This window comes from Lepus europaeus, chromosome 5, assembly GCF_033115175.1.
Source record: "Lepus europaeus isolate LE1 chromosome 5, mLepTim1.pri, whole genome shotgun sequence".
Taxonomy (NCBI): domain Eukaryota; kingdom Metazoa; phylum Chordata; class Mammalia; order Lagomorpha; family Leporidae; genus Lepus; species Lepus europaeus.
This window is the reverse complement of record NC_084831.1, coordinates 125,195,210-125,206,294: the sequence shown is the minus strand read 5'-3', so window position 1 is coordinate 125,206,294 and position 11,085 is coordinate 125,195,210. Positions and strand designations below refer to the sequence as shown.

The 11,085-nt window shown below is 56.6% G+C and overlaps 1 protein-coding gene across 1 annotated transcript; it reads left to right on the top strand.

Moving 5' to 3' along the window:
• The first annotated feature begins 1,673 nt into the window (after window positions 1-1,673).
• TAGLN2 (transgelin 2) lies at window positions 1,674-10,455 on the top strand. Its single transcript, XM_062192552.1, has 5 exons — window positions 1,674-1,756; window positions 8,181-8,392; window positions 8,788-8,962; window positions 9,253-9,355; window positions 9,681-10,455. The coding sequence occupies exons 2-5, from the start codon at window positions 8,213-8,215 to the stop codon at window positions 9,820-9,822; spliced, it is 600 nt and encodes a 199-aa protein (XP_062048536.1). The 5' UTR covers window positions 1,674-1,756; window positions 8,181-8,212; the 3' UTR covers window positions 9,823-10,455.
• The last annotated feature ends 630 nt before the right edge of the window (window positions 10,456-11,085 follow it).

Here is an 11,085-nt window from a genome sequence, read left to right as displayed (position 1 = left end):
ATAAAGAAAGTGAAAAAAGTTTCTGTGTGTAACCTGGTTTTGAATCTGAGGGAGAGGTGGGAAAATCCTTACAGAGGAGGAGAATCGTCCTGAACAAGTAGGGGTGCGTGCAGCGGCATTCCAGAAGCATTTACTGGGGCAGGCACCTGGTAGAGTAGCTAAGGTGCCACAGGGGACTCCCCCATCCTTTATCAAGCCTGGGTTCAAATCCTGGCGCTGCTTCCTGCTAATGTGCACAGTGGGAGGCAGTGCTAATGGCTCAGGTACTTGGGTCCCTGCCACCCACTGGGAGATCAGGGTTGCGTTTCAAGCTCCTGGTTACAGTCTGGCCCAGCCCTGGCTGATGCGGGCATTTGGGGAGTGAACAAGCAGTTAGAAATTCTCTCTGTCTCCCTGCCTTTCAAATAAAGTGACAATAAATACATGAATATTTTTCAAAAGCATTTATTGAGTGCCTAGTGAGGCCAGTTAATAAACACCAGCCACTAAAACAAAGTTTAGCAAAAAGACAAAGTTCACTAAGACTTGCCTTAGCCCTTAGGGAGTTCTTGTCAGGCCAACAATAAAGAAATAGTTACTGTGTGATACGATTAGTTCTGTGATAAAGCTGTGTATTGGTTATTATCATAGCACAAAGGAAGGAGTTCAGCTCAAGTAAACATGCAGTGAATCGTGTGCTAAGGCACGTGCTACAAAGGAGGCTCCTCAACGGGAGGCGGTGGTGATAATAACAGCATTCACCATGTGCCAGCCACCACTCTCAGCTCTTCCCCTGTGCAGGTGCACTCTCCCCAGCCGAGTTATGTGGTCCTATTAGCTGTTTTACAGGCTAGGGAACTGAAACCTAGCGTGCTTTGGGAATCTGCCCAAAAGTCACACAGCAGCTCAGGTTGAACGGGAGAAGCCAGTCAGGAAAGGAAAACATCCCAGGCACAGGGTGGGTGGGATACAGGACTAGGTGGGACTTGGGGAATGACAGAATGGGAAGGCTGGAGGGGACTGGTTGTTCACGTCCTTGAATATCACATACAGCTGTGGAGGCTCCTATATGCCAGCTCCACTAATAGGCATAAATGGGGACTCCACCCTGGGGACTGCTGAGGGGGTATCACCCTAAACTCTGCTGCCCTCCCCCCACCTGCCACCCTTCTCCTGCTCTGAGCCCCCCTTGCTGATCCTCCTAGGACTTAAGATTGACTTCAGGTCACACAGGGGATGGCAGGGGAACAGCAGTCAGCTGTGAACCCTGGATACCAAGACCAACCACACCCTTTCCCCCCGGGGGCAAGGAGTGACCTCACTGTTAGTACCTGTCCTAGCTTGAAGGAGGTGGAGGGCAAGACCACGTGGGGATGCTGTCCTGGCCTGCAAGCCCCAATCCTGTCACACCCTAGTGGGGGCTGGGGGGAGACTGCCTTCCTGTGCCTCCATTTACCTTGCTAACCTAGACACTCCCACAGTCTTGAGCTAACCTTGTAGGCAGAAAATTTCTTACTGGGGCACAAGTCTATGGATGGAGACCACTGCAGCTGCCGTTGTAGGCTGACTCCTCACATCCTTTAGCTTTCATTCTTACCCACCCTGCCCCTCTTAAGTTTATAGGCGCGGCGCCTTTAAACTTTCTCGGCCCTTGCCCCGCCCCTGGTCCGCCCCGTCTGAGGCGGGACCCTCCAGAAAACCCCTGGCCCCTGCTGGGCGCTATGCTCGTTGCTGCTGCCCCTGCCTGGAGTGCGCAACTGTCCAGCCCGCTTGAACGGTGAGCAGTAGCGTGGGTCCGGGCGGGAGACTGGGGGCAGGGGGACGTGCGTGGTCTTCAGAAAGCACGAAGCCAGAGCCTGAGACTTGCTCAGGGAGCTTGGGGGTCAAAGGGCTGGTTCCTGCAGGGACCCGATGACTGCTCCGCCCCAGCCCATGCTGTCAGCTCCTGTCCCCCAAAGCTGAACTTTGTCGGACAGTGGGGTTCCACGAGGTTTGCGGGTGCATAGACGGACCGCCCGTCTGGAGCAGAGGCTCCAGAGCCGGTCCCCTTGGGGCCAAGGAAAGGAGGGCGTCGGACGTTGGTCCAGGGTCCCCCTGCGCGCCTTGGGCAGGCTCCGCGCTCTCGGGGTTCTTGTGCGACCCTCCACTTCCTGGTCCCTGGAGCACGTGTGGGCACTGCCTGCGCTCTGAGTCTCCGAGGCCGCCTTTCCAGCTCGCTCTGATGGACCCGAGGTCACGGGCGGAGGCTAGGAGGTCTCCGTGCGCGGCGCCCACGGCGGCCTCGCCGTCTCCAAGGCAGCGGTGGTCGCCCGGAGAGCCCCCTACCTCAGAAGTCTGAGGCTGCTGCCCGACCGCTCGCCAGGGAGCCTCTGTCTTCGAGGTGGGAGGGCGGCTGCTCTCCAAGAACCCTTATCCCTGCTCGGGCCCCGCTGTCCCCACGCGTGCCCCCTGCTGCTGGGAAAGCCCGTGGTGGCCGCGGGCGGGCAGGCTGCCCAAACCACTGCGTCACCCCAGCGGCGGGGCCGGCGGGCGGGGGTGACTCATCCGCTGTAACGGCCCAGGGCGTGGCGGTGGGGGTGGGGGGCGGAGGAGCGGCCTTGGGGCCGGACCTGCGGGCCGGAAGTGGACTGCAGCCTCCCCCCGCCCTGCAGGCTTCCTGGAGCCTCCTGGAGCCTGTATGGGGAGGCTCTGGGGGCGCCTGGTATCCGCGGTGCGGGAGGAAACCGGTGCAGGAGGAAACCGGGTGGGACTGGGGATGGAATGTGGAGGTCCGGTGTGGGAGGAGACCTGTGGCCTGGACGGGCTCCCCAGCAGTTCTCTTTGACTCCAGAGCACCAGACGGGGCCAACCCCGCATCTCCAACCCCTCCCAGTTTCTCCCTCCAGTTGCACTGGCAGACCTGAGACAGTAGAGCTGGCCAAGACGGGGCGGGACCCGCAGGGCCCTACCGCTCCTGAGCGACTAGTCTTTGTCCAGCTGCAGCACCAGCCCCGCCCCACCTCCAGCCCTCAGCCTCATCCCTGCCTCTGCCCCCCCAGGCATTGGTCTCTAATCCTTTCCTCACTCAATTCCGTCACCCTCCAGGATTTCCAGGTATGAGCGCTTCAGTTTAGAACTCACCTTCCCCGCCCAGGGCGTTCCTTCTCCTGAATTACTTACTTGAGTCTGCTTCTCTACACCCAAACTAACTTCCCACCTCCTCCAGTCGCTCTGCAAATCCACTGTAGCTGCCGCCTACAGAAATCCCATGCACCTGGCTCTCCCTGAGGACAGCCCCTGGGCTCCAAGCCTCCCCTAACCAGAACTGTGTGCAGTGGGCGGTTCTGCCCGGTGCCCCCACCCTGTCTCTGTTCTTGTGTTTGGTACACAGAAGCCATGGCAACGGGCCCGCACCTCAGCCCCTCCTGCTGCACAAGCCTGTGGCTTCCTGTTTGTGTAGCCTCAGCTTTTTTTTCTGCTCCGCACTCTTGGTGACCAGCTCCCCTGGGGAGCTGCCCTGAGGTGGGCCCTTGGTGGGCTCCTAACCCAACGTCTTGCCTGCGTGCTGGCTTCTGCCTGCTCCCGGTGGCAACTCACTTTGTGGGCTAGTGCCCTCATCATGCCCTTTCAAGATAGCTCCAACCCCAAGTCTTAGCTGGGGAGTTCCCAGGTGTTCCGTCTGCGCAGTGAATGGAGAGTCCCCTTGTTTTCCCAGTTAAAGCCCCACCCTGGGTCAGCACTGACCCCTGGATGGGGCAGATGGGGTGAGGTAAGCTTCCAGCCCAGGGTCTGGGTGGGGCCGAGGGCTGCCTTGCCTTTCTCTACTATTGTAGCCCTGTGAGCAGGGCTTGTTCCCACAGCTGTAGTCCAGCAGTCAGCTGTGCAGTTGAGGTCACTGCCTGTCAACCCCCCCACCAACCTTGTTCAGCTGTTGTCTTCCTTGGGCTCCATCTGTAGTGCTGGGCATCTCCCACACCTGTCTTCCAACTGGGTAGGTCTGGCCTCAGCCCACAGGACTTTCAGTTCTCTCTTCTTTGAGGGGAGAGGGCAGGGTGTGTCCCCTGGGGATGGGAGGGTGGCTTGGGGGTGGGGGTGGGGGTGTGGAGCTCTCCAGATCCAGCAGCCTCAGCCCATCAGCTGCCGCCTGCACGTGGGGGTGGGACAGAGGAACAGCTGCTGGCCAGGCTGGGCCCAGCTGGGCCTGCCCCTTCCAAGAACTTCGCCCTGTGGCTCTGGCACCTCAGGGCTCCAGGGCAGTGGCCCCAGAGTGGAACAGATATGCTGCAGCTGGAGGCCAGGACCTTGCCAGCTGTGCCCACGCCTCTTGAGGGAGGGGCACTCAGCAGCTTCCCTCAGCCCAGAGGTGGGTCTGGCAGGTGAAGTCTGTCCTGCTGGGGCAGTTCGGGTCAGGGGACAGTGGAAGAGTCTGGCTTTGAGCCCTTCTTCCCCTGTGAGCCCTGGTGACTGGGTTAACCATTCCCCTGCCATTACCTGGGCCGTGTGATCCCTAGGCATGGCACCTCTTGGGCCCTAGAAACAGAACCCTGAGACCCAGGTGGCCATAATGAAGCTGCTCCCAGGAGGGAGGGCTGGAAATCAGGCTGGGAAAAAGGGCTTATTGGGGCCGGCATGGTGGCACAGAAAGTAAAGCCACCGCCTGCAGTGCCGGCATCCCATATGGGTGCCAGTTCAAGGCTCAGCTGCTCCAACTCTGATCCAACTCTCTGCTATGGCCTGGGAAAGCAGTAGAGGATGGCCCAAGTCCTTGGCCTCCTGCACCCATGTAGGAGACCCAGAGGAGGCTCCTGGCTCCTGGCTTCCCCTCGGCACAGCTCCAGCCACTGCGGCCAACTGGGGAGTGAACCGGCGGATGGAAGATCTCTCTCTCTCTCTGCCTCTCCTCTTTCTGTGTAACTCTGACTTTCAAGTAAAATAAATAAATCTTTAGGAAAAGAAAAGAAAAGGGGCTCCCTGGGACGGCAGCAGCCCGGTGCCCTTGCCTCCTCCTGCCTGTTCTTCCTGTCTCGAGGTTCCTGGACTGAGTGGCGGCTGGGCTGGGTTGGGCTGGGGAGGGAAGCTGTCTCCTTCCTCCCAGGCCTCAGTCACTGGATCACGCCCGCCCTCTTGCTGATTGTGTGGGTCAGGACCCTGACTGACATTTATCTGGCCCAGCTTTTCAGGCTAGGGGAAGTGGAGGGAGTGGCTTGGTCTTAATGAGATTTAAAAATAACTTTTTAATGGGAGGATCTTTAGCGGAACTCTGCAGCTCCATAAGCCTGGGTAGAAAGGGGCGGCCATGTCCCAGGGTTGAGGGGCTGGCCCAAGGCTCACAACCTCTGGGGGACTTTGAGGCAGCCTGGCTCCTGGTAGCCCAGCAGAGCGCCCTGAGGCTCATAGTGGGGCTGGTGGGATTGTGAACCTGGGTGCATGGGAGAGAGGGAGCCAGAGTGAGTTCATTCCTGATGTCTGTCCTGGCTCAGAGCCGGCTGCTGGGAGAAGTGGGGGCTCCTGTTCTTGTCCTTAAAGGCAGCTACCTGTCCTGGAGATCGCTTTCTGTGGGCACCCAGACAGCTGGCTGTGTTTCAGAGCAGGGAGAAGAGTCTCTGGGGAGGGGGCGGGACATGGGGGGCTGCACCCCTTGGAGTGCCTGGCTCGCTGTGCTTAGCAGGCTCCTCTTTGTAATGCGGTGGGACCCAGGTGGTGAGGTGGTGGGTGGGGTCAGGGTGCCACAGGGAGGAGCTGCTGGCTCAGGCCAGCAGTCAGGAAACCACCCAGTTCTTAGTAACCAAGGTCTTCGAATTGAGAAAAACCCCTCCTGTGTATTTTCTCATCCTTCCCTCCCTTCCAGGTTTCCCTAAAAATACCAGGCCCAGCTCCTGTATCAGGCTCCAGTCTCTGCTATCGCACGCTGCTGCCAACTTAGTGACTTAGACCACACAAGTGCAGTGTCTCATAGCTCCAGAGGGCCCATCTCACTGGCTGAAGTCCAGGTGTCACAGTGCTGCCTTCCTGCTGGGGGCTTCGGGGGACAGTGTCTTCTTGCACCTCCCTGCTGCTGGAGGTCACCTGCATTGCTTGGCTTGTGACCCTGTGTGATTTGATCTCTGCTTCCTCCCTCACTTCTCCCATTCTGATACCTGCCTCCGCCTTCCCACTTAGCAAGGGCCCACTTGGATGATTAGGCTACCGTCCCCCTCTCAAGAGCCTTAGCCAGGAAGTCCCTTTTTGCCATATAAGGTTAACATAGCCACGGGTTCTGGGAATTAGGACAGGGGCACCTTTAGGGAGTCTTTATTCTGCCTACCACCGCTCCTAGAGGGGAAAGCAGAATTTGTTTTATTATCTGTTTTCTCTTGGGAAATTCCTGTTGCTTGCTGAAATCTGACAAGAGCCTGTTCGGGGACTGCCATTGTGGTGCAGCAGGTTACGCTACTGCCTAGAACACTGGTATCCCATAGGGCGCCAGTTCATGTCCTGACTGCTCCACTTCCGATCCAGCGTCCTGCTGATGCACCTGGGAAAGCGGCGAATCATGGCCCTTACATGCCCGTGGGAGACTTGGATGAAGTTCCTGGAACCAGTCTGGTTGGTTGCAGCCATTTGGGAAGTGAACCAGAGGATGGATCTCTTTCTGTCTCTAACTACCTTTCAAATAGATAAATGAATCTCTTTTTTTTATTTACTTATTGAAAGGCATAGTTAGAGAGAGACAGAGAGAGAGAGGAGTCTTCCATCTGCTGGTTCACTCCCCCACATGGCTGCAATGTGGGCCAGGGCCAGGCTGAGGCCAGGAGTCAGGAGCTTCATCTGGATCTCCCACATGGGTGCAGGGGCCCAGGCCCTTGGGCCATCTTCTGTTGCTTTCCCAGGCACATTAACTGGGGGCTGGATGGAAAGTGGAGCAGCCAGAACTTGAACTGGTGCCCACATGGGGTGGTGGCTCTGCAGACAGTGGCTTAACCCACTGTGCCACAGCACTGAGCCCCTATAAATAAATCTTAAAAAAAAAAAAAGAGCCTACTCACCCTACTTCCAGGAAGCCTTCCCGGGCTGCTTGTGCCCATTGTGTGCAATCCTTACCCTTTCATATGCATTCATCTTGGCTCCCTGATGGCATTGTGGGCACTTTGGGGCCGAGGACTTCTGTGACTTCATAACCTTTAGCAGAAATAGCAGGTGCTCAATTAAAACAGTCATTGACTGACAGGACATCTAGCCTGTCCTCCAGCTTGGCATAGATTTCCCAGACTGCTTCCTAATCTTGTTCCTCTCCCTGCTTCATTCGCTTTCCCAGGGCTGTTAAGACTGGGGTTTGGTAGGAATGACCAGTTTGCCTTTGCTAAAGCCAGTGACTGCAAATGAAGAGCTCATTTACCCAGTACTCTGTTCCAGTGGGTTAATGCTTCACTCTCGTGGTGGAGCTGCTTGTTCATGTGCAGTCTCTAATGAGGAACCTCTGTGTAAGGCACAAGCTACTTGTAGGGGTACAGGACCTGGAGATAGCCTGTGGTCCCGCGTTGTCTCCCAGAGTCCAGAGCAGTACTGCCTGACTACTTTAGAAAGTTTGTGCAGGGGTGGGCCTTTGGCTCATTGGTTAAGATGCCACTTGAGAAACACATATCTCAAATCAGAGTGCCTGGGTTTGGGTCCCAGGTCTGCTTCTGATTCCAGCTCCCTGCTACTGCACACCTAAGGAGACAGTAGGTGATGGCTCACGGACTTTGGTCCCTGCCACCCATGTGGGAGACTCCAGTTGTGTTCTGGGCTCCTAGGTTCCCTGGCTGTTGTGGGTGTTTGTTGAGTGAACTAGCAGATGGAAGATTTCTGTCTTTGTCTCTCTGCATTTCAAATCAATGAAAACAAATTAAGAAAAAAAACAAAAAACCTTTTGTGAAGTTTGTGGAACAAGGGATTAAAAGATAAGTTTGTTTTGATGCAAGTTTTTTGAAATCACTGGGCACAAGATGTTCAAAAAAGTTTACTAAGAACGTGTGTTCTGAAAAAATTATGCATGGGTTTCTAAACTGTGTTGCACCAAAATATACTTCTCTGAGTTCTGTCTTTCCATGAACCTTTTAGAAGTCCTCTGGTATTCTCCAAGTGAGATTTCCTTCATTTTGGGACCCGCCCTGGAGGATATGGTGTGTGTCCCCACAGGCAGAGTCCCTTGTCTCACAGGCTGCAGACTGCTGACCACAGGCGTGGGTGTGTCCTCTCCCCAGCTCCCCAAAGCCGTCAGTCACCGTCCTTCAGAATGGCCAACCGTGGACCCGCCTACGGCCTGAGCCGGGAGGTGCAGCAGAAGATCGAGAAGCAGTACGACGCAGACCTGGAGCAGATCCTGATCCAGTGGATCACCACCCAGTGCCGCAAGGACGTGGGCCGGCCTCAGCCCGGACGCGAGAACTTCCAGAACTGGCTCAAGGACGGCACGGTGAGAGCTGGGCCCCCCCCGGAGAAGGGAAGATGGAGGGAACCCAGTCCCGACTTCCTCCTCAGCCTTGGTATCTTTATTGAAGATAGGAGAGGCCCTGTACTTTTCTTCCTCCTCATCAAGTGAACACATGCCCCAGGCAGGAAAGAACTGTGGGAGAGCCTGCCCTAGACAGTGAACTGGAATAGCAAGGAAAGACTAAACCCTGGCGTTTCTCTCTGGGCCCAGAGGTAGGGATGGGGCGAGAGGGGCCCTGAGGCTCAGACCCGGTGAAGGATTCTGGGCTGTCTCTGGCAGGAGGGAACCTCTCAGGTTCACTGCCTCTAGCGTTGTGGGTGCATGCCAATCTGCAGTGTACACGTCCTCACCTCTGCACACCTGCTGTCCTTACCCAGGTGCTGTGTGAGCTCATTAATGGACTGTACCCCGAGGGGCAGGCCCCAGTAAAGAAGATCCAGGCTTCTGCCATGGCCTTCAAGCAGATGGAGCAAATCTCTCAGTTCCTGCAAGCAGCCGAACGCTATGGCATCAACACCACTGACATCTTCCAAACTGTGGACCTCTGGGAAGGTGGGCCAGGGCCAGGGGCTGTCAGGAAACCAGAGATTGAGCTGGGCCATCTTGAACAGGAAGGGACAGGTTTCTGGCTCCCTGAGGACTTAGAGGGTGTGTATGCGTATGCGTGCGTGTGTGTGTGTGTGTGTGTGTTGTTTCATGCAGAAGTTAGCCCTGAGGGGTTGGAATGGAGAAGGGACAGGGATTAAAAGGAAGCCAGGCCTGCTATCTAGGCCATAGTGGAACCCTGACGTCTAGGATCCCAGCCCTGCTGAGGCCAAGACCACCCCTCCTCTTTTTCTCAGGAAAGAACATGGCCTGTGTGCAGCGGACGCTGATGAACCTGGGTGGGCTGGCAGTAGCCCGGAATGATGGGCTCTTCTCTGGGGACCCCAATTGGTTTCCTAAGTAAGTATTCCTGGAGCAGCCACTGGCCGGGCAGGTGCAACATTGTTGCACATTCTTGTCCCTGGGATATAGCAGCTGGCCCTTTGCAAAGTGCTTTCACACTCTGACTCAATCCTCACAACTTTCCCTGGGTGGCAAGTGACTGTCCCTTCGGAGAGATGAGGAGGAGCTCACGGCTTTCAAGGGAAGAGCTGGCACCAAAACCCTTGAACCCATGGCAAAGCCTGTGCTGTGCCAGGAGGGGAATTTTTTGTTTTGTTTTGTTTCTTGTTTTTTACTGGAGCCACTTCTGACTCCTCCTAACCAGAGCTCCCTTCCCTCCCAGGAAATCCAAGGAGAACCCCCGGAACTTCTCGGACAACCAGCTGCAGGAGGGCAAGAACGTGATTGGGCTACAGATGGGCACCAACCGCGGGGCGTCCCAGGCGGGCATGACTGGCTACGGGATGCCGCGCCAGATCCTCTGATGCTGCCCCGCCCTGCCCTGCCCTCCCACGATGGTTAATATATATGTGTGTATATATTTCAGCAGTGACATTCCCTGAGAGCCCTCCAGCTCTCCTCTGCCAGGGTGGGGCTCCAGCTTGCCCTGTCCCCTCTAGGGGTGCCTGATGGTGGCCTCTCTCCCTGTGCTTACTAATACATTCCTTTCCCTACACCCACCAGAAACTGGACCAACTGGCCTCTTCTTTTCCCTTGGGACCAAAATTTGGGGGCACCAACTCCTCTCCCCTTTCCCGCTGGTCTCTCCTGCCCCTGGGCTGGTGCTCTTCTTCCATTCCTTGGCTAGGAGTCAGCTGCCTTCCGATGCTGGACTGGCCTCCCTTCCACAAGAATGCCCCTCCTCCAGCCCTGGCTGCAGGGACTTAATTTATAGGGAGGGGCTTGTGACAGCTGCCACCCTGGCCACAGCTGGACTGCGCTCACCACACATCTGGGGCTGCCTTCCCTGGCAGAAGGCCTCCTGGCTTCTCATTTTCCATTCCCCTCACTGTGGCTAAGGGGTGGGGGTGAGAGAGGAGGGAGGGCTGCCCACCCTGGGGCTTGAGGAGGAAGGGTTTGCTGATTTAAATAAAGAATCCCAGTCTGTTTTGGATGGACTCTGCCTGTGTTTGTGTGCCCGGAGAGGAGGAGAAGAATACGGGGAAGAGTGTGGCGAGTGGCACAGGGAAGAGGGCAGAGGTGAGAGGTTGCAGAGCTAAGCCCCTTCTTCAGCTCCTTCCCCAGCCTCTCACACTCGGTTTGGGAGAGAGTAGGCTGGGATTGAGAAGGGACAGGGCCTCACTGTTGCCCTCAGATGAGGAACCACAATGAAGAATCTTTGGGCAGAGCCCACAGGGAGGTCCCTCTGTACCCAGTGAACTGGGCAGTGCTGCCTGGTGTTCCTGGCTGGACCTACCCCTCCAGCCAAGACAACGTCTCAGCCCCCTGCGGGAGGTGGCGCTGGCTGCCCACACAGGGCCAAGTTGAGCCGGCTTGGAGCCAGGTGGTCTGTGTTGGTGTTGGAGAGACCTGCTTGAGGGCTGCGGTGGAGAGATGGGCTGGAAAGCTGAGGGTGCTGGGGGAGAGCCTGGCAGCAGCACTACCCTTTCATTGTATTATTATTATTTTTTAAGTTTATGTATTTTATTTGAAAAGCAGAGTTAGAGACAGAAGTCTTCCATCCACTGGTTCTTTCCCCAGATGGCTACAATGGCCAAGGCTGGGCCAGAGCAGAGCCAGGAGCCAGG